Below are 23,703 nucleotides of genomic sequence, written 5' to 3' on the forward strand. Positions count from 1 at the left end.
AACTTGAGAAGAGCTCAAGTGCTCTTAGGCTAGTTTGTACACGCTGGTAAGAATGAAAACTGTGCAAGAAACTGGACAAGAAAGACCTACAGAATACTAATTCGTGCACGGCAAAGTATACCAAGGACCACGTAAGCTAAGACGCCGCAACAATAAACAGGTGGTAGGGCAGGTAGGTTAATGGCCTCAAAGTCAACGCAAAAACAGAAACATAGGAATGTAAGCGACCTGTTGTGTCTACGTAGTCGCAGGGCGCGTGAAAGCGCCCAGGCAGAGGATGCAATGAAACGTAGTTGTAACACATATTTAACTTGTTTGATGAACTTAGAAATTAAGGGGACTGTTGGAACCAATGACTCCCACATAAACATGCGCCCTGACGGCAATGCCACATTTATTCTATTACAAACAAAACATACCTGCGGTTTCCGTTCTTACCTAGCTTTATCGTCAATCTTACCTTTAATTTAACTTATGTTTGATCATGTCACTTAATAGGACATTGTGCCAAATCTCCGCAGTCTCCGCCATTTTCTCAAGAAGTATGGAAGCAATTAGGTGAGCTCATTGAACGAGTCCCCGAGCCCGCACCGAATAACTCTAAATCCTTACGAGAATGCAAGCTAAAAAGCAATTTTTGGTTGGTGTGTTTTTGGGCTTAGCGAGTCTTAGGTGACGCTTGGTCACGTTAAGCGTTGCTTTAGACGTAATCACGATATCCACAGTTTATGTCGACGATGCATGCGGGACCGAGCTTAGAGGCTTTGGAGCCCGACCTCCTCTATAAGGCTCCCCTTAGACCCTTTAGTTGTTGACAAACATCAACCCTGGACGGCTTCCGGTTTTGCTCAACCCCGCTAAATATAGCGGGTAAGAAAGGCATAGGCGGCGATGTGGAGTAGCAGATTTTCAACACTTTTTCTCTCTACATAAAAAAAATTTTACAAGTCAAGGTTGCCGCAAGTTATACGAAAAATTTTACGTATTAGTCTTGAGGCGCAATGTGCGCGTCTTTTATCTCAAAACTTAAAGATAGACTTCGCGCACGGTTAAACAACTTAAAAATGCGCTTGTTTTCAGGCGCAGTAAACTGACAAGGCCCGTGACCGGAAGTTTCTTGGGGCCGCACTCTCTCTGCTGTTATCGCGCGAGCGAAACCGTCTATAGACCTCCTCTATAAAAGTTTATAGAGGAGGTCGTGGTTTGCAGGGCTCCGGAGACGTGCACGATGCAACTAAAGGGCAAAGTTCTGGCTTCCCCTGCTGGCATAAGCGCTGTCCGAGCACACGTGACCTTTGCTGAGCTGTTCGTATGCGTCCCGCCGTCGTGCAAATACTGGTTTTCTCTTTTAAGATAGCATCTAAGATACGTTGACTCGCGTACTTGTTTTTATTTCTCCGGTGGCCGCTTTTCACCGACTGATAAATGTTAAACGTTATCGCTCGGCGCAGGGCACGCCTGCGTGTATCAGGAGATTCTCGATTCTTGTAGCCGACTCCATTTGTTGTACGCGTCGTCGCCGAGTCTTGCGTGTGATCAGACTGCGTGCTCGACGATTATAGGGGTGTACGTTCTAGAACTTGCGCGAGCACCAGCGATTATATACGCTGGAAGGTTCGGCCGGGTCACCGGTAAATTTCCGACGCGTCTGATCCGTAGATCAGATTGTCGATGATCGCCGACTGTGCTCGACCGCTATCGTTGTGCTTTGAATGTCTCTTGCAAATTAGGGGCTCAAGTTCACCCGGTAAAGGGGTATAGCTTTTCGATGTGCAGTTCTTGCTACTGTGTTCTTCACCGTCACTACAACGTGACAATGTGAATTGTCGAATGCTGCCCAGTCCTGGGCCATTGGTCCGTCTCCAAACTTGGAAAATTTTCCTGAACTGCACGCGACCTGCTTCTTTCGTCCGTATCTCAGCGCTACGTGTACGACCATTTTCAATTTGAACACGTATGCTTGCATTTGGATTGCGGCCTTGTTATAGCCTTGCTTCATTTGGATCCACAAACACATACATGAGTGCATGCATGCACAGACCTATGAAGGTACACGCAAAAAAAAAAAAATTACCGACGATTACGTTACTTCCTAATGCGAAATTTGAGCGCAGCAAATAAGCTGTTTCACCTTTTCGATAGATTGAGGCAAAGAAATCGAGCAACACATGTATGCGCTATCACAGAATTTTTTTTTATTTTTCACACGTATTCCTTTAACAAAGACTCCACTAGGTAAGCTTCTGCTTCGGCGGCACGCACCTCTGGATTCTGACGGCGACGGCGCTGGGCCTCTGCTCTGGCAGCTCGTTTAGCAGCAGCAGCAGCAGCAGCAGACGGAGGACTTCCATCGGTCGTCTCGCTCATGGCTCAGAAAGAACTGGCAGATAATTTCGCAGTGGCGAACGGCAGCGGCAATTTCGGCTCGGGCGGTGCACATATACAGATCCGCCGCCACCGATCTGGCTCTCTGATTGCCACCGCACAGGGGTTGCATTGGAGGAGGAGCGAAGAAAGGAATTAAGTTCGAGCCGGCGCTTTGACAACCGGAGACTCGCAGGAAGAGGGGGGAGGGGGGCGGCGTGTACACCCAGCGGCAAACGATGGGGGCAGAAGCGCGCGCAGCAAGCGGACAACACGATAAAGGGAGGAGGGAAGAGATAGCAGCGACTGACTGATGCCGCTGACGCCGATAGTGAGTCAACCCCAGCTGCGGAGTTGGTTTCAGGGACAACGCCGCCGATGCCGACACAAACAATATGATACCCTCGCTTCCGCAGCGCTAAGAACCAGGTCTAGCCATGGGAAGGTGGTCACGTATTCGTCGACGTGCCGGGGCCTACGTGAAATAACCGGCGCGTCGGCAACTGAAGAGCACCCTATCCGCCACACAAGAACAGGGGGGGGGGGACCCTTTCCTCCTCTTTCTGCATGGCGGCGACGGTGTTCTATGCAGTCACGTTATCTTGACTCTCTAGCGGCGTCAGCGGCATCCAGCGGTATCAGTCGGTCGCTGCTAGCGCTGGGGGGATGAAAGGGGGGCGGAGCTGGTTACGAGGCCGACGACAACGCCGACGACAACGCCGACGACAACGCCGACGACGACGCGAAACCCAGGAACGGACGCCAAAGAGCTGCGCTCTAAAAACGCTCTATTCGAGAACATGGCGCGAGTGCACTGCTCCTCTTTGTTGAGCTATCGTTTGAATTGCAAGAACCGGGAAACTTTCCTTCTTTATATGTATTTTATACGTTTTTTATACGTATTGTCGTGTGTTCTGTAGTAATGTGCGTTCGCTAATGCTGCCTAGTTTCAGCGGATGTGGGTATAGCAAAGCTGCTGCTTCGCACCTTCTTTTCGGACCGTTCCTACGACTCCTGTACCCAACGATACACGCGTGATGAATAAATGCTCTAACGGCAACCTTTCCTTTAGGAGGGGGAGGGAGGGAGGAGCTGCACCTTCTCCAAGGGACTCACATAATTCCGACAACCCTGTGCTGCCGCCAGGAGGCGCTGGTTTTCGGCCGCCATTGTGAGGGATAGACGCGGGCTGGTTTTTGTAGGCCGCGTTCATCTACCCCGCCACGCGGTTGTATGCCCCGTACTGTGTCTCCAACGCTCTTTCACTGAAATGTGACATGCCACAGCTCAGCCGCATGCTGCTAAGCAAGCAGTGCTTCTATACTTGTGCAATTCCTGTAGTAGTAAGATATGCATAAGTGCAAAAAAAATCAATTCGGAGTTCAGTGCACCGACGTAGGCTTTTCTGCATCCAAAGTTAGAATCCACAGACTTCCGGGCGTATAAAAAAGCAAAAAGAAAGACGTGCAAGAAAATTAATAAATAAAGGCAAGGAGTGCAAAATAACATGAGCAGGCCTATGGTTTGAGTACGCAGAGAAGCGCTATTTCTTAAACGCTCTATTGTTACCTACCCTTCTGCGGGGAAGCTACGCCCGTCTGCGGAGCCATATTATGCTGCCAAAACGCCGAGTGCGTGCCTGAACAACGCAGCAGGCTCAATAACACCTGTAGCAGAGTACGCTTTGCTCACAAACAACTTGCGCGGGTCCTGAGCTCAAGGACGCGCTTTTACGATTGTGGTGGTAACTCATTGTGCGCACAAAGTTGTCGACATTATGAAAAAAGGTCTATACAAGTGTGAAAAATACGTCGTTTTCGCGGAGCTCTATTTCCTTAGTCTACGCGCATCTGTCCGGACCGCGGAGGGTACAATCTCTGTATGGCCATTGTTATTGCAGATAACGTTATTTTTTTTTTAGGCAACGCATCATTATATGTCAGTGGGGGCGATTTACAAATGAGCGAAACTCGCAGATTAACTATTTTTTTCAATATTTCTCAAAGTTGATATTATGATGAAATGCCAGTCAAATTTATGAAAGTGAGCCATTGCGAATATATGATAAACGGGGTACTTTATTTAAAAGTAGGCTCCATGAGCGCTTAGACATTTGTCTCCCTGAATAACGAGTCGCGTGATTCCCGTCTCATAAGACACCTTGAGTCGCTGCTTCAAAAAGTCTGTAACTGACTCTTTCACGTCATCGTCCGACACGAATCTGGTTCCCTTGAGCTGTTTTTCCAAATGCCCCAAGATGTGGAAGTCGCAAGGCGACAGGTCCGGGCTGTATGGCGGATGCTGCAGGGTTTCCCACTTGAATTTTTCCAGTTTTGTGTTAACCACATCAGCGACGTGGTGACGTGCATTGTCGTGGAGCGAGATGACCTCATTGGTCAATTTTTCACGTCGTTTTTTCTTGATTGCGACGCGCAGCCGATCCGGCATTTCACAATGTCGGAAACGATTTCTATCCTCTCCAGGCTTATAAAATTCTATAGGTAATGGTCCCTGGCGATTGAAAAAAAAAAGTCAACAACACCTTTTCGCCAGAAATGACGGCCTTTGCTTTCTTTGGGGGCGGTGAATTCGAATGTTTCCACTGTAAGCTTTGTCGTCGTGTTTCAAGGTCGTGGTATAGTGGCACCATGATTAGTCCGCGGTCACAAATGCAGACAAGAAGTCGTCACCCTCATTGTGATACCGTATCAGATGAGTCAAGGCAGCGCCGAACCTCTCCGTCTTCTGGCGATGGTTCAAAATCTTGTGCATCCGTAGCGCACAAAAAAGCCGATAACCGAAATGTCCATGAATTATAGTGTGAACCGAACCGCGACAGATGTTCACAGGCTGTGCCAGTTCATCGATGCTTATCCTCCGCTCTTGTATAATAAGCTCATCAACCTTTGCAACTGTGCTGTGTTGGGGGTGATTGCACGTTGGCTTTGGCCCGGTCTTGGATCGGCTTGCAACTTTCGCGTCCTTCTTTGAACCGTTTGCTCCAACACTTCACAGTGGCCAATGAGATGCGTACACGGCAGCCATACGACGACTAATTTGTTTTTGGGAAACACCTTCAGCTGTCAAAAACCTCACGACACCACGCTGTTCAACTTTTGGAGCGACCATTAGGTCATGCAACCATGTTCAACCCAGTGTATGAGAGCGTTAACGAACATTTATCCTCCCACCTGCGTGTCACTTTTGTGAATGAGAGATGCCTGTCTGCTACGCGCATGTCTCGCAGATAATGAACCGAACGATTATTGCGCGGGGTGGGTTGGCTCACTTTCACTTGACTCGCCCTCGTACATTAGAAATCTGATGATGCAATGGAATATACAAATGCGAAGATACAGCTTGATAAAGAGCAAAAGAGTGCCACTGGGAACAAAGTTCACTACACGTATACACAAAACCTCGCAACAAGGTATTTAAATATACGTATAAGTCTCCGATACATTTATGTATCTAAGGAAAGGTCACTGTATATAATACGCCAAACAAGGCAAATAAACATGTTACTCAATCACAGATCCATAGATCAGACAGCCCGGGGGTAGCGAGAAAAAAAAATGAAGAGGCTCAATGTGTCCTCGCGAAGAAAAGTCAAGTAGAAAAATGAATAAGAACGTAGTTACCTTTGCTAGTTTTAGTGTCTTGACATGGGTGCTTTGGCGCAGAGGAAAAAAATGATATTCTTTTCTGTGACATGGCGGCACAAATGAAACACCACAACGCTTCGTCTCATCGGACCTCGCGGCGCGCTTTGTCAACTTATCTGGTAGTGTGTTGATTTGGTTTGCCTCGTTGTATGGCCCGATGTACGACTTTAGAAAAGTCAATGCACCTTTGGCGTCAAATGTTCACAACTGCAGTAAACCGAAAAATTCCGGAATTGAAAATCTAAAGCACGACTTTGTAAAGGTCAATGTACCTTTCGCATCAAAAGTTCATGAGATCTTTATACTCTTAAAGTTTAGGAATCGAAATCCATGCACTCCGTAGATTCCGCGGCCTCCGCGATATGCCGCGACGAGCCCGTTCGTCATCAAAACGCTCATGGAACTTTGTGCTCGGATGGGGCTCCTTGCGTTATATGACTCCCGGTGCATGGGCGTTGCTGCGAAATCCCGTCCGCGAGTTCGCAATGTTCGTGCCGAAATTTATTTCGAGCGTGAAAAAGACGTTCTAGACAAAATCCAGAAGGATTTCCGGCGTCGGTGATTGTTTTGGTCGGTGGTGCATGACAGCATGAAATAATTTCTGGGGGGGGGGGGGCTGAAGCCATATAAGCCCCCCCCCCCTGGCTACGCCCCTGGTGCTACATAAAACTGTTTTTCCAAGCATGAGAGAAGCCCGCGAATACACGCAATGTGCCTCAAGCGGCCAGTCGCGCGGCAATTTGCACTTTTCATCTAACTATAACATTTGGGAAGTTGATTAATGAATTAAGACTAATTATGTAATTAGGCGGAATACACAAAATACTCTGAGTATCTCCAAGCGACGGAAAATAACATTTCGTTGTTTCTATACAGCCACGTGGCATTTCCGCATTTTTAAAATTTGCTTCAAGTTACGTGGGACACCAGGTATACGCTGTGAGTTGTTAAATATCATAAGTTCATTGTTCATTATGCTAACTGACAAAGTTGTATGACAGTTGGCGCTGCGACGTATTTCTAAATTTAGGAGCATCATTGTGTGATGATCACCCTAGAACGACAATGGTCATTGTAGTGTGTGCAACTCGGTAAATGGGAGGCCGGGCTGTAAAGTATTTTTTTGCATGTGTAACTCAGAGCAAGGTTTGCTGCCTGCATTTCCGTCTCAGTGTGAGTGCATCTTGAACTTTTGGTCGCACAATTTCAGAATTTTGTGCGTATATACCAAACAGTTTCCGAATGTACGTGATCAGACCGTAGCAGTTGCATGTTCAATGTTCTAATCTAAAATATACGAAAGGGTGAAATAACATTTGAAGAACTTACGAAGCAGTTACTACAGGAGGATGAATGAAGTTAGCAAGTAGACTTGGTTTTCGCAGGGACAATGCGTACATATGCAAAGTAACAAAGAACAAACGAAAACAGAAATTTTGATGCCGTAATAAAGAGAGAAGATGAATTCCATGGTGAACTGTAGACAACTCGCAACAGCCACATAAACACGATTAGGCGTGATAGCAAAGAAGTTCATCTTGTGATCAGGGAGCAGGGTAGAACGGCTTTGCAAGGCATGCCCCGGGTAGAAGATGCAACAGCTGCATCTGACGTGGCAAGGGATCGTTGAAGTGCCCAATTCTGAATGCTTGCGATACTTTGTAAGCAATGCCTCGTGACTTGAACTCTACCACAGATTTGCCATGATGGCAACGAAATATGAATTCATAAAAGGAGTCATTAAAGAATTGTAGGCCCATGCGCTTGTTTTTCGTGCTATACAAAAGATTCACTAAGGTAGTTTCGAATAGTAACAGGTTAACACTTGACGTTCCATATCAACCCAGAAAACAAGGTGGTTTTAGAAAAGAATATTCAGTAACAGATTGCATGTGGTATGTCAACATTAGGAAAAAAGTTTATTTTGCGTGCGTACATTTGGAAAGAAAGAAAGAGTACACAAGACGGAGCACTGACTTCCAACATATCTTTATTCCTGAAAACAGCGATTTATGCAATTCGGTGACAACATGTCACATGTAAGCTTGCATCGCCTTCTAAGAAATTCAACCGCTTCATCGCTCAGAATCATAGAAGGGGTGTGTACACAAACTGACCCAAGTCTTAAAATTATTTCGGCTTCAACAAAGTCGCACGTCAGCTTGTCGTGATCCTTACAATGGTACATGCATTAAAGGAATAAAGGTTTTTTTGCAAGAAATAAAATGTGTCTCCAGGCCTAAGGAAAAAAAAACATTCTGTCATGTCTATTCCGTCTTATTTTCCGTGTACTTGCACTAAACAAACTCTTTCTTAGTATAACCAATAATTGAAGACTTCAATGGGCCAGTAATTCGTTTAAGAAATAATGTGCATCATGTAGACAGAGACAATTTTGGGTAGCGCGGATAATTCGGTGTTTGCAGTCAACCCTTTAAAGATGTGCTAAAGTACATTTATCTAGGCGATGTAGCGATAGGGAGACCCGGGTCACGAGGGAAAAAATATGCTCAGACGATCAAAATTACGTTGGAGCCCGTATGGCAGCCTTTCCCGAGCGGTGATCTTCATCTTAAAGATATCCGTGAAAATAAAAGTTAACATTCGGCGCATCGTACGAGTACCAACATAGTGGGCCGAAACTTGGAGGACAATTAACGCTTGAGCAGACACTGTCACCCTAAAAAAAATTTTACACCCTTACGGGTGATCGCTCGTCCCAAGTATAACAACCCTACCATTAGGACATTATTATTTTTTATAGCGAACGACAACGGGTTGAAACTAGACGTTCGATCAGAAAAGGCGTGGCTCAAGATAGTGTCATAATTCTGACAGCCTTGGACGAGCAGAGATATCTGACGGGAGAATTTGACAGCGATAGCTTTGAAAATTTATTTAATACACTTTTCGTTCCTTACGTTGCATGCGTCATTACTTTCCAGAAAAAGTAGGCGGACAAGGTACCTTCATTGGTCTCCACCAACTATTCAATATTACCCTGTAAACGCGAGGGTGTTCGCCATATCGGACAATCGAACATCCTTTATACACCTGCAAAAGTGTAAAACTCCACGAGTGATGCAACGAAATCTGTGATTGGCTTAGCGTTAAGAGGCATGGGAAAAGACAGTCAGGATTAGATATCTTACGGTAGTAGCCGATGTTCTAGCTGAGGTTTAGGAGGAACGAAGCGTATAGATTGGTAGAGTCATGTAATGCGCAGAGTAGGAAACCGGCAGTGTGTTACCTTAATAGCAAAAATTCTTCCTAATCTGATACCTTAAATCCCCAAATTGACCTTAATACCCTCGTTAGATGGTGTAAAATGTAAAATATGGGATTGAGCGTAGCCAGAAGTAAATTAATGAGAATTTGTCACAATCGATCCCCTTCCCGCGTGTTCTCTTAACGGTAATTCAATAAATTTTGTAACTGGTTATTATTACTACATCGGCGTTCTGCCGCGTTCACATCGCCGATAAGACATTTACAAATCTGTTCACTCAGTCATACCTTAAGTCAATCGTATGCTTGGTTTTCTAAAACAATTTTTTATCTTGCGGTTGCTACAGTTCCTACAGTTGCTACAGTTGCGCTTGCTACAGTTCCTAAAGTTCCTACAGCGCTTAAAGCGCAATTATACATCACTTATGTTTGCCCTAACCTAAACGGCTCAACAGGCCCCGGTCACGTTACAGTAATCGATAAGATGTGCAGAATAGCTCCGCTCATTTCATTATGCCACTATCATCGCACAGTTGGCGTAACCAGCTCGAAATCCAGTCATAACCTTCCTTTACCTGACAAAGACAACGTATCGTAATTATCGCCTCATTAAATGCTCATTGCATCAAACCAACTTTCGTAATTTCCCCACGTCTAGAACGCGTGCTCAAAGTTAGCGCTCCGCGTCAAAACACCCTCATTTATTCCCGGTCCTTCGCTCCTCAAGCATGGAACCGCCTTCCTGGTCGTTAGCCGGCATTACAGACACTGATCGTCTCCGCCGATGACTGGCCAGCATAATCTGAATAACCACTATTCTTGTTTTCTGTGTGTGCTCTTATCTGTTCTGTTTACGTATTCTTTTGTTTTATTTTGCCTTGTTTGCATATGTAGTGCCTGACCTTATTGACGCGAAGAATTCATTTGATGACATTATTGCTTGCTGGTTGCGTTCTGTGTTATTCTGTATTCTTCTTGTTCTTTCTTTTTGCTTGTATGTTTGATTGTAACCCCTCTCCTTTTTAATGTTTATACGACTTCAGTGCACAATAAGTAAATAAATAAAGAACTAATTAAATATATAAATTCTGAAGTACGTCGTCAAATTATGTGTTAGATGTAAAAATCGTCTCGTAATATACGTTGTGCAGTGTCTGGTAATTGCTAAACATTTTCAGTAACAAACCTGATATACAGTAAATGTGTACGTTCAGTGCGTATTAAATGTTTACAACAAATGCTTCTGCAGGGCTATGCATCCACAAACATGCCTTCAATTGAAGGAAATGTTCTGGACGATAGTCGTGGTTGCACAATGCCTCGGTGCGGTGGCTGACGACAAGGTTTTGAATGTTCCCTACGAAGAGGACCCTGCGCACTACGATGAACAACACATTCGCGATGTAAGTAAAGAATATATTCTTATTTTACCGAGTTTAACTGCTTTCTTCTGACAAACGTACACCCGTGAGCAAAAGTATACGGACCTGGGATTCCGCGATAAAACTGATTTTCTCCTCTGCCTGCGAGAGTAACTTGAAATTAAAGACTGCAGTCCAAACTTGGCGTTGCGAATTTTCTAGTGCACTTGTCAGTTTCCCTTTATGCCTGTTAATTACTAAGTCATTCTGTTTTTTTCGGCGACCCTGTGGTCCGTATACTTCTGCTTACGGGTGTACACTCAGATAGTCATAAGCATACTCGTTTTATATGTAAAATAGTCCAGAACTCCATGTCACTAACTTGTTCCTCTGATGAGGAACACTACGCAACATCCAAACACTACGAAATTGGCTGGTTACTCCGTTCATGGCGTGGGAAGTACGGCTCACACAACACAAATATCTTGCTACGTTTGGCAGTTTACTCCCAATCTATGCTCGCCAGTTTACAGGACTAAAAGACTGCAACAGTTCTTACCAGTAATGCTTCCATGTGTATCTATTTAACAAGGTACGTGAGAACTTATACAGGGTGTCCCAACTGTCATGCACCAAGATTTAAAAATATGCAAATACCATGCACGTACTTGGACAGAACCAAGGTAATGCTGTTTGCCTTCGCTTGGAAATACTCAGATTATTTTTTACATTGCGCCCAATCAACTCCTCAAATATTATAGCTAGACGAGAGGAGCCAATGAGAAAATTGCGGAGCAACTTGAAAAATTCCCAATACAGCTTTCTGTTGCTCAATACGTGCTACATAAAAGTGTTTTCCGAGCGTGAAAGAAGCCCGCGAACACACACAACATTGCCGCGCGACTGGCCGCTCGGAAAAACACTTTTATGTAGCACGCTGTCCTAGGGCTACCTAATAAAGTCAAGCCTGTTCCGTAGCATACGCCAGCCTACGGCTATTTCCATAATTGAATGACATCTCAGTCATTCCAAGCATGTTTGCGAGTTTCCTCAGGCTTCAAGCAATACAGCTTCAAGGCTGCTTAAACATTGTATATTTTACACGCCGTATTTTTACTTTCAGGTGGTCAACATCAACGGCAGAATTTGGGTTAAGAGTCGTAGTTACAACATAATGACCAAAAGACGGTGCTACTCAATAGAGAGACAATACTACTATGGCGGGAGGGAGTGGGTATACACATTTCGTTACAGAGATCCGCAGCGACCAGACGTACTGTGAGTAATATCTTGGTATTGAGTGAATATTGCAGGAACGGTTGCTCTTATCTCACTTTTAGCTTTGTGCAGCACGGCGTTCAATGCGACCTTACGTATACGAAGAACTGGGAACCACTCCGTGGAAAATGCAGCAGTCTACACGTTTAATAAAGGTGAGCTAGTGTTCATCACCACCAATACCAAGACCGGTTATTCTGTCCCTACAGAACTATGCATGCAGAGTCAAGTATAAAAAGGTAATTAAATTATGAACATACGTGTATCTTGTCTACCTAATAAAAAGAAACCGTGGCTGCAGGTCTGTAGGGCGATGGTAAATGGTTGCTGACCGTCGACACTACGATTTCGCTGGAGCTGTGCGCTTTCCTATATCTTCGAAGTGAGTTATAGCGTAAATGACGATCATGACCTTGGTGCCAGTCGCGCGTATCGTCAGGATTTGGGGCTCAATCCCATCGCTCGTAACACGTTATCAAGATTGGAGTCCGGCATGAATTAGAAGGTAGCTGGCCCATGCCGTCGTCCAACTTATCCACGCTGAGGACGTTGATGAATGGAAGGGCTGCTTGTCATTGAGAACGAGGAATATGGGTTTATTTACAGTATTTACATGCAGCTCATCAGTCTAGCATGACTGCGAGAGAAAGTACGGCAGTCTAACACGACTGCTTGAGAGAGTGTCTCAGTCCAACATGACTGCTTAAGAAAAGTGTGTCGTGCATCCGCACAACAGCGGCTTATAAACACTCGGTCCCCCCTCGATTCCAAGGGGACGGAAACATTTGTCCAGTCATTGTAAACACGCCGCCTCTCCCCGGGACTTCTTATACACAAACACACACACACACACACACACACGCACGCACGCACGCACGCACGCACGCACACACACACACACACACACACACAGGTGCACGGTCCGGAGTCGACGTCAGAGGGGCTTCGTAGAACTCGGAGCTGACCCGGGTAGCGCTACCGGGTAGCCATTGTCCTGCGTCTTGGTCAGCGCGTGGGAAGGGGCCCCGGATGACGTTCCCGCGGCAACTCCCCCGCTCTCGGCCGACCTGGTTGGCGGTGTCGTGTTGCGGCACAAGGCCTGCTTCGTCGAACTCATTCAGTCCCAATCACGACGAGGCCGTTTAGTTACAATGGCGACGAGGTGACGCCGTGGCTAGAGGTTTGCGGCGGCGCTCCAGGAAAAGATGACGCCCATTGGCGCAACTGGCAGGCGAAACTTACACGTCATCGGGCCGTTCTTAACAGCATCCACTAAGGGTGATTGGTCAAGAATAGTGTGGCGGTCGTAAATGCGTCGGAGGTAATAACTTTAGATGTAAATGAAAGCAGGAATCGTAAAGCTATCGTGTGGTTCAGCACTCAGGTGGGCATCGCGTAAGTTTCTCCGAACGTACATACACACACTGACAGAAAGAAACGAATAAACGAAACACTAAGTTGAAGTCTGTGAGATTCGCAAATCAAATTCGGCATGACGGCGCATACATTCCCGCGGGTATGACCGCGCACGTCCTGCGACCCTCTACAATAAACACAAAGTCCTGGCCGATCCGCGCGGTGGAGCGGCTATAGGAAGAGAAGACGGGACACTGATGTTCAAGCTGCGCTCAAAGCCCGACAAAAAGTAAATCGCCACTACTGTCACGCAAAGGTGACGCGCAGCTCTGAGGAAACCTCCGCGATGGATGGATGGATGGATGGATGTTATGAGCGTCCCCTTTGGAACGGGGCGGTGGGTTGCGCCAGCAAGCTTTTGCTAATATACTGCCTAATGTCCTACCTAGGTTAAACAATATGAAATGAAAAAATGAACACTATAAGCTCCCGCACCCAAATTTTCTGCTCCCCTATTGCAAACTGTGCTTTTGTACGTCTTCGTTTTTTGTTGTTCCCCTACTTTTCGTCCACCAATCCTCCAATCGCCTCTTACTAATGCCTATTGCGGACATGTTTACTTTTCCACTGCTCCCGCTGGACCCAAGGGCTTCAAGGAGGCCAGTGGTGCCTAAATCACCCGCTGGGTAGACGTCTTCACATTCTAATAAAACATGCTCCATAGTTTCCCTAGCTTTACCGCAGCAAACACATGCTTCTTGTTCCTTCTTATATCTCGCTTTATAGGTGCGTGTTCTAAGGCATCCCGATCTCGCTTCGAAAGGTAATGAGCTTCGCTTTGAGTTATCATAAATTGTTTCTTTCCTGATTTCGTTTTTTCCTCCTAAGTAGTTACTCATGACAGGTTTCCTTTCCATTGCCGCCACCCATGAGATTATTTCAGCCTCTCTGACTTTCCGCTTGGCCGTCTTTGTTGCTATGCTGCCCACCCTAATGGCCACATACTTGCTGGTAAGCTTCCTAGTTCTTTTCCTCCACTGTGAATCAATGTTTTTCCTGTACAGATACCTGAACACTCTCCGAGCCCATTTACTTTCTTCCATATTCCTCAGGCGTTCTTCATACTCAATGCCGCGAGAAGAACGAATTTGGCGCCCTCGCACAGCTTGCTCTAGCAGAGGCGGAAGAAAAAGAAGCACATGAGTGAATGTCGGTGGGCAAGGAATCGTCAGAGCATTCTGGTTCTTTGTCTACTGCATAGTCGCAAGAACAGCACGACATCCGCGTGACGAAGGCATGGGCGATGGTGACAACCCGTTCGTCCTGCCCTACAGGCCGCTCACGACAACTGCGTGCGAAGTTTGTGCTCAACAACCTCGAGAAGGCAACACTGAAGCAGGTGAACATACGCAGGACATTCGATCAATACTTGTCTAGTTCCACTTCGGTCGTTTCGAGGCTCCTGCGTAGAAGCTCTTGTGTGTTCAACAAACTAGCCCGCTGTCAAACTTTCCTTAAATTCTGGGGCTTTAGGTGCCGAAACCACGGTGTGCTTATGAGACACGCCGTAGTGGGGAGGCTCCGGTATTATTTTGACCACCTGGGATTCTCTAACGTGCAGCTAATGCACGGCATACACGTGCGATTTTGCATTTCGCCCCCATCGAAAATTCGGCCGCCCTCGGCCGAGATTTGATTCTGCGCTTTTGGGCGTAGTAGCTAGCGCGACGCCAATGCCACTACGCCATTATGGCGGGCCGAATTTTCCTTAGTAGTGCGCGAAGGTAGATGGCAGAGCCAGACATGGGGCTTACCTTACCGGACAGCATAGTGCGAAGAAAACATTTCCAAACCTCGACAGCATAAAATGGAAAGCGTCGCGAGAAGCACATAAACAAAGTAATGGCAAATAAACATAAATATAATATTCTCGGTGCCTAATGCAGTTGAGAACCTTCGAGTCCATCATCGCAAATCTTTATTAATTTTCTTTTTTTGGAGTCCGTTAGAAGTTTTCATTAAAGAAACCCTGGCGACAGCTGCGCGAACACTGACATTCGATGCGGACATAAACTACGCGAACATTGACTACGCATATCTGACGTTCGAAAACTCGGGGAACGCGAAACTGACTCGGAAAAAGAGTGCATATACAAGGTCGACAAAGTCGACTGGTTATTACTTATTCTGGTGCGAAAGCGTCAAATGGCCCATTGAGCGAAAAAGCCGGCGTCTGTCATCTGTAGTATATAAACGGCAGGCAAACTCCCATAGGCTGCGACGACCCCTCGCGAGCGCGCTTCGACGGAGCAGAGCGGCCGAAAGGGAGCACCTGCTGTAGCGATAGCGCGCCAGGTGTTGCTTGAGGGGAGAGGACATCGCTTCGACGCCACGTCACCCTCGCTCTCGGAAGCCTGCGTTATGCGCGAGTTCATTGTCCATGCAGGCTGAGTTCTAACAGCGCCTCGGAAAGGCCTAATCAAAACGCGCCAACAGTCTCAATGCGCTCAATTAACCACGAGGAGTTGAAAACTCGCGGGACCGCTCAGCGGCATTCAAGTTGACATAAATGCTTTCGCATTCACAACTCATAAGCAGTGCTTAGGTGCCCTAGCATTTTTTTTAGCGCGAAGCTTTCTTTGAGAACCGTTCCGGACTTTTCTGACCGTTGCTGCTGCATGCTGTTGCTGTCCTGCCGAAGAGCTCATACATAAAAAAAAATTATGCGTCCGATGGTGGGATTGAACCTCCCTCCCCCGGCACAGCTAGCAGTCCGACGTTATAACGATTAGGCAACAATGGCAATTTCTTTGCTTTTTCTTTACTGCATGGAAATAAGGCCACATTATTTAGATTACATTTTAAAAACGGGCGAACTTATACTTCTATTGTACCAACGCCTAAGCTCTTCAAGGTGGTCGCCGCGTGTCGCATTGCGTAACATTGGTGGGCGAGAGCACATGCGCACGCGCCAGTCTCTTTTACGCCCCCTCCCCTAAAAAATATAACGCGTGAGATCACGGCCTCCGAGATTTGCGCGCGTCGGTCATGCGCAAATCTCGAAGGCCATAGTTGAATCTCCATAAAAAATTTTTAGGCGGCAAACGGCATCGAGTTTTGGGGATAACTGAAAGCTCGCTGCGGAGCACACTGTAAATTAATTTACGCCTCTAAATGTGAATACGGGTGCAAATCTTTATATAACTCACACCCTTGCAGTGAAAGAAGGGGGTAAGAATGCAAGTTGTAGACAGATTTGCTCGCTTATTTACTGTCAAGGATGTTAATTATTGTACGGTGACGAAGGGACACGGAACGGAAGGCTGGCACAGATATACAAGGCCAGCGGCTTCAAGGCACTAAGATTTCACCGAAAACGAAACTATACAGAGGGCGATCCCAATGCAACCGCTCAAGAAGCCGTGTTTTTCGCGACTGTGTCAACTTGGTGCCACCGAGACGAAGTGGTGGTACTGACGTCACAGGCACTCTTTTTTTCGCTTCAGTTTCGCTTTCGACGAGCCTTCGAATGCGACATCTTTGCCCGGATAGCGCTTGCGATAGCTTGTTTAGAGAACAGCTATTTGCTCAGCTAGATAATGTCGAGAACTAGCTCCTCCAAAATATTCGTTTGCATGACACGCTCATGATCATTAGACTAAAAAGTTGATATTACTTTGGTAATTACCTACGAAACTAACAAATTACTTCTTTTATAATAGCTGCTAATCTGTACAGTCGAACGGTGCACGTAATTTCAGCGTGATTCATATTGCTTTAATTTTAAAAACTCCTAGTAGATAAAAAGCCCACAGTTTATAATACTAAGCCGGGTGCCTCTTTCTTGAGCTGCACCAAATTTTAAAATATCGCCTATGGTAGATATTGCATCTCTAACTCTTGAACTAAATTACTCTTTGAGGCGGGCATTACTTCTACAAGAAATTAAAATGCTTTTTCATAATTAACCTACTATGACTATATAACGTTTTTATTAATTACTTTACGCCCCATATTATCATTTACGAACTGTAGTCGTTGAGTTAGCAAGGCGTACCCAATTAGGACGAATTCTCAGGATGACGCCACATTGCAGATATTAATTTTCACAATGTGCGACGAGATACATTGGCATTCCAGTTACTAGTGTGCTAGTTTCAATGCATAAAACAACATTTTCTTGAAGTAAGTGGGACAACAGTGCATTGAAAATTTGACGGCACACATTTCGAAACCGGTGTCATCCTCCGAATTCATTGCAAGTCGATAGGCCTTGCAAATTTCTGGTGAAAGCTTGTAAATGGCAATATGTGTGGTAAATTATTAAGTAGAAAGCGTATTTAGTTATATTTCAATAATTAGTCAATTACACATTTGATTTCCCGTGAAAGTAATGTGCACGTCATTGAGTAATTTTGTTCGAGGCTTATAATTGTGCTTTCTGCCATAGGTGATATTTAAAAATTTGGTGCAGCTAAAGGAAAACACCCTTTATATGTATGTGGACAAGCACCGGCTCACGACATTAATCAAGAAAGCCAGCCAAGCATAACTAAGTACTCAATCCATCGCTACAGAACGTTTTCATAACTCGCGGCTGTAAATGAAACTCAGAAACGAAACAAAACAAAACGATAATTAGGCACAACGCCAGGACACAAGTTCTGAATTTCTGGTTTGTCGCTTTGCATACTGGTCAGCTACCAAAAATAATGCATGGTGGTTTCAGACAATGTAGCAGAAGATGTCACTTTTGTATGTGCAATAAAGTGACCTATTCTAATAATATTTTAAAGCTTTTACGTTTCATTCGCCAGCTCATGCTTCAGTGAACATAGACCAATAAAGAGCAAGAATGCCTAACCAAATAATCAGATAATTTAGGCATCATGATTTATCCTTTCCACAAATCATACGCCCCGAAACCTTATTTGTTACCGACCAATAACAAAGCTCGGAAAAGACCCAACTGATTTGGGTTAAAGGAAGAACCATGTAAGATCAGTGTGTTGCATAAACTAACAATTGACTAGATGTGATGATAAACAGCCCTTACTTACTTCCAATATGCAAAAGTTGCTTAACAATTTATGCTGCTAACTGTCATTAATGTTGCGCGGAATATCTGTCTTACCTTGGCAGGATATCCCGGATTTACCCACAGGCTTATGAGCTATGCGTTTTACTACGGCTGTATGATCCTAGTCATGCCTCTTAAGGATGGCAGGAGAGGTATGTACCTTGTGATGTATTCACCACTGATATGTGCTAAAATAGGCGTTTAATCGCAACCTTGGGATCAAACAAACCTTTAGCCATAGATTAACAATGACGTGTATTTTCCTTTAACATTATGTGCAGGCTTAGAGATAAACGAAGTTTTATATAACCTCCTTGGATGAACCATATTTCAGTGTACGCAGTTTAAACGGAACTCTAATAAACAGAAAATAGAGCCTTGTTTACCCGAAGTTTAATTTATGCGAGGGACACAATGATTGCGAAAATTTGTTTTATTTCGAAAGCATGAAGTGTTTTAATTTAACTGCGGCGAAAAAAAAAGAATGTCATTAGTGTTACTCTGCTTGCAGTATTCTTTCTCACAACGGGGGGTATTTGTTCAGAAACTCTCGGGTTTTTACTGTCGTCCATCACGATACACAGAGAAACGTGAAAACTAGGCAACATGAACGCTTCATAGCAGCCGCTGATGCCACGACAGCGCAAATGACTGATACACTGGATCTTCTTAGCTATTTGACAACACCGTTTGAATTCCTCGTCAACCTCATCTTATTTCATATCAAGTATTACAACTGATGAGGTAGGCACAGCTTCCGTGCCAGTTTTGTCTAACCGGAGTTCACAAAAAATGAGCGTTCCGTTTAAACGATGTTTGTCAACATTGTTCATATGGATTGCCAACCAAAGGCACTATAACGTAAAGTTATTCTAATTTGTTGTTATTACAATGCCCGGACATCAAATTTAAGTAACCGCTAGCGCGAGCTTCGGGCGGTGCCCTGGGCCCGCACCATTGTTTGAATAGCCCAATCAAATGCTTTGCTCGTGTATAGGAGATCACTTTTGTTTGCCCTGAAAGCGAATAGTACTGCCTGCGTTGACTGTATTTTCTTATTTAATTTGTTGGCACGAGCGAGGAGCACACATAAGTGGAGATGATTTCGGTGGGGCCGAGCTAGCACATTGAAAGTAGATGAAAGGATGAAGAGGGCCCTGCCGGCGTCTGCAATTGGTCCGCTTCCCCTTGCCCAGCTTGCGATGGCTGGTCGAAAACTGCGCCGGCGTGCAACGGAAGGTGAAAAATGTCGCTGAAACGAATCCTCAGCGAAGAAGAGTCGGCAGACCAATGTCGTATACGTGCCGAAAAGGCTCAGCAACATTACACTGCGACACAAATGCACGTGTCAATATAGGCCAATACATTCTACCGAGCAGGTCCGAGTAGCCAGTGCCATAGCAATCGTCTGGCAACCATTCTCTGATCCTTTGCGAACGGGGCTAGTCTCCGACTATCCCACAAAGAGTTCAGTGTTGTTCGGCATAGTAATGCATCTTTATTGTGTGCACGTCACTTTCTTTAATAACGCTGTGCGTTCTCGCGTTTTTTTACGCCACGTGACAGACAGGCAAAGTAGTCCCCCCCCCCAAATACTTGTGACAAACAGCGGAGCGATATAATGGCGAAAAAGGAAAGCGTATAATCGGTAATATATACTTTTATTTTGTTCGGTCAAATCCTGCATAATCAGTGTGTGCATGTCATATCAAGCGGACATTGCTAGCACGAGACATCGAGACACATGTTCAGCTAGTTAGCAAATTCACTAATTTACTTCTTAATTATATACTTACGGCACCATACCAGCCGTGGTTAGGGTGTTGGGCTGCTAATCACGATGTCGCGGGATCGAATCCTGGCCACGGCGGCCGCATTTAGAGGGGGGTGAAATGCGAAACAACCATGTACTTTGATTCAGGTACACGTTAAAGAACTCCATGTGGTCCAAATTATTCCGCAGTCCCCCACTACGGCATGCCTCATAATCAGAACGTGGTTTTGGCACGTAAAGCACCATAATTTAAACAACTGCTTTACGGCACATCCTGCAGTTTACGAATTGTAGCAGGTCGGCTTGCAAGACGTTCCACTTGAAATTATCTTCTAGGATGACACCAGTTGCGAGTTATTTCCCAATGTATGGAACCACATACATGGACGTATCAGCTAATTTTTTTTTGCTTCAATGCATGAATGCGACTTTTATTTAAAAAGTAAATGGAGCTACAGTGCATCTTGCGGCAAGTTTGATGGCACATATCTCCAAACTGGCGTCATTGCGGAAATTCATTCCAAGTGGATGCGCTTTGTAAGCTCGCCGGCTATAATTCGAAAATTGCAATAAGTGCAGGGAAGTAATTGCTTAGGAAGATAATTGGTGAATATTCGTTAATTAGTTGAATATATGTTTCGATTTCACGTGGGAGTTATGTCCCCCTTTATGAATAATCCAACTCAAGGACTAGAATCTGCAACAGGCTATTTTGAAAAATTCCAAACAACTTAAAAATGTTCAACCTGGATATACGTAAATAACACTGCTGTCTTGTGCACGTGTGAGCTATTTAGCAAGGCGGCAACGGCCACGGTCAGCAAAGTCGGCACAAAGAAAGCTTAAAATCGCTCTCTCAGTACTAACCTTATGAGACAGCCTGCTAAGGAATCTGCGACATGCAATAAAAATTGACTCGCCATCCCGGCCCTGAGATAGGGGATGACCTGCGAAGCCATTAAAAATCCCCACTACAACTGCTGAGGGGGGTAAGCAATGCTTTATTGCTTTAGAGTGACGGTTGTAATGGTAATTTAGAGTAATGACAGTTGTGGGAGTAATGTCAATTTAGGCAGCACGCCGCCGCTGGTCGTATTGACGTTTTTTGTCCGTTTTCCGCTCCTCGTAGTCACGCTGCTCCTGATGAAGTCAGTTGCTAAATTGTTTCGTTTATATATGAAACGTTATTGACGTCACTCCCCACGTCACAAGCTGCCGTCGCCGCGGCAGCTTGGGCAACAGTAATCATTACCGAGAAACGTATGCGGGCAGCACTACGTTCTTCACATTGTTATGAGGAGCACCTTATCATCGATTATGTGGTTTGGATGCTTGTTTTGTGTTTGTTCTTTACTAAAACGAATGCTGCGCTCTATTTTGCATGCGTGATGCCAAAGAATGTCAGCACTTTTTGCTTCAGTCGCTGAAGGTTACTTTTTTCTTTCCGCAAGGATGCATGCGCCGCGAGAAATCCCGACCAACTAGAGGCTAACAGTTTCGCTGTAAAAAATGCAGCTTTAATGCTGAAGGATAGCACGACAGCAAAATGAATTGAGGTTCCGATATCTTCCCGCTCAGCCAGATCAGCATCAAAGCGTACTCAAAACTAGCCCTAGTAGCACGAGGTCGCCGGTTCGATCGCGGTCGTGAGGGCTGTAACCCGAAGGAGGCGCAATACAAGAACAGTCATGTATTACGCATTGGGCGCACTTTAAAGAAGCTGATGTAATAAAGAAAGTATTATTCGCATTTGCACCTTCGGCATGCCTCGCATTGCATATCGTGGTTTTGCACGTAAATACCCGGAATTTAATTAAGGATATCATAACCATATTATGACATTCTAGCTCACACTAGCATTAACGGTGAGGAACAAAGAACTAGAATTTCACGGTATGGTATGGTATGGAGAACTTTATTTAGGTCCTGAGGGATCAGTCTGGGACTGATGCGGGCCGCTCCCACGTCGGTACAGAGAGGCCGAGCCCCTCTGCCATCACACGGGCCCTCTGGACAGCCCTGAGTTGGTCCGCCAGCACTTCACTGTGCAGCATTCGCTGCCACCACTGTTCACCTCGAGAACCATCACCGGCCAACGCCAAGCAGCGCCACAGCATGTGTTGTAAATCGAGCAAACCCCCACACTTACTACAATAGACTGAAACCCCGCAGTCCGGATTAATTTTATTCATGATGACCGGGTTAGGGTACGTCCGTGTCTGCAGAAGCCTTAATGTAACCGCCTGCGGCCTACTTAATTTTGGATGTGGCAACGGGAATGCCCTGCGCCCTAAGTAATAGTGCTTGGTGATGTCGTTGTAGGTTAACAGTTGGTCCCTGTATTTCACGGTATCATACGGCATTTAATTGGGTCTTTCAGCACACTACAAATATGCAGAACTGGCCAGCTTTACACTTTTTTTTCTTTATAATGCGGTGTAGTCCTTGTCGGTCGATAATCAAAAAAGGGGGCTGACAGATGGAGTAGCACACGTGGTATAAAGGTTGTGGGTTAGGATAGGTTAGGGTGCCTTTCTGAGGCACGTCACCCCTTTTTATAACCTTTATACCCCGTTTGCTGGTCCATAGGTAATTGCTAGATCCAAGAACGCCAAAGGTTGAGGAACTTCGGAAGGGTGCCGGCCTCTGCATTTCGTTTTTTGAACCCTTTCTGACGTGTCCAGCGTTCTCGCACCTTATTAACGCCTCTTTTATCATTGCAGACGCGCTATTTGCCGATATAGCGTAACCAAATTAATGCACCCTTCAGTTCCTGTACAATATTCGTTTTCAAGTGTTCAGGATAACTTTATATACAATTTTGTTTCCTTTGCAGCTTGTGAACTGTTGCAAACGGATGAAACTGTGGGCACAGGTGTCCCAACGGTCTGCAAGAGTCTTTACGACCGTGAATGCTGGGGTGATAAGACACGACTCTATATGGCACACTGTAAAAGACTGCCAGATTATATCATACCACGATAATTACTTTTTTATGCGAACATTCTAATGTGAGCCACTCAGGAAAAAAAGAACAGTTGCAGATAAAATCTGATAATGTATTTTGTAAGGATGGTGTTCCTCCTATATTATTAATTTCACGTTGTCTGTGCACCTCACTTACCATTTCCATTGATAAAGGCGCCAAGTCTACGGGTGATGTAACAAAAAATGGCCGAAAGAATGAAAAACAAAACGGAACATGTAATGATTTCGAAACACCACTGTTCACATAATACAAACTAGCAAATAAAAGCATCATTCAATGAGCACATATGTAAACTTCTACATGTAGCGCGTGGCACAAACTCAACTCTCTTGCTGCAATTAGCAAATAAAAACAGGAAATAAGTATAATGATGTGGCACTACTTAGGGTGGGGGAGCGGTGAAAGCACGTACTAAATGTGCAGCCATAATAATGATGGAAACAATGCTGAACGACTATACAAAAGGTGCTGTGAATTACTGACATTTTAAATCCACGTTTTACATACTGTCAATTTGAATTGAAGTATCTGACTTGACAACCTGATGCTCAATCTCTTTGAACATTTGGTAATGATTGCACAAAGTTCAGGCTAAATACTGAAGCGGG

General features: G+C 45.2%; 1 protein-coding gene across 3 annotated transcripts; it reads left to right on the top strand.

Moving 5' to 3' along the window:
- The first annotated feature begins 7,078 nt into the window (after window positions 1–7,078).
- Window positions 7,079–23,176, top strand: LOC142564754 (uncharacterized). 3 transcript variants are annotated; one of them, XM_075675903.1, is made up of 6 exons: window positions 7,079–7,202; window positions 10,507–10,660; window positions 11,742–11,896; window positions 11,969–12,051; window positions 18,395–18,484; window positions 22,943–23,176. In XM_075675903.1, the coding sequence occupies exons 2-6, from the start codon at window positions 10,511–10,513 to the stop codon at window positions 23,089–23,091; spliced, it is 627 nt and encodes a 208-aa protein (XP_075532018.1). In that variant the 5' UTR covers window positions 7,079–7,202; window positions 10,507–10,510; the 3' UTR covers window positions 23,092–23,176. The 3 variants fall into 3 exon arrangements, with proteins under 3 accessions (XP_075532018.1, XP_075532019.1, XP_075532017.1); XM_075675902.1 differs by lacking the exon at window positions 7,079–7,202 and adding an exon at window positions 9,993–10,085; XM_075675904.1 differs by lacking the exons at window positions 7,079–7,202; window positions 18,395–18,484 and adding an exon at window positions 9,981–10,085.
- Window positions 23,177–23,703: the final 527 nt, after the last annotated feature.

The sequence above is a fragment of the Dermacentor variabilis genome, chromosome 11 (genome assembly GCF_050947875.1).
Source record: "Dermacentor variabilis isolate Ectoservices chromosome 11, ASM5094787v1, whole genome shotgun sequence".
NCBI classification, from domain to species: domain Eukaryota; kingdom Metazoa; phylum Arthropoda; class Arachnida; order Ixodida; family Ixodidae; genus Dermacentor; species Dermacentor variabilis.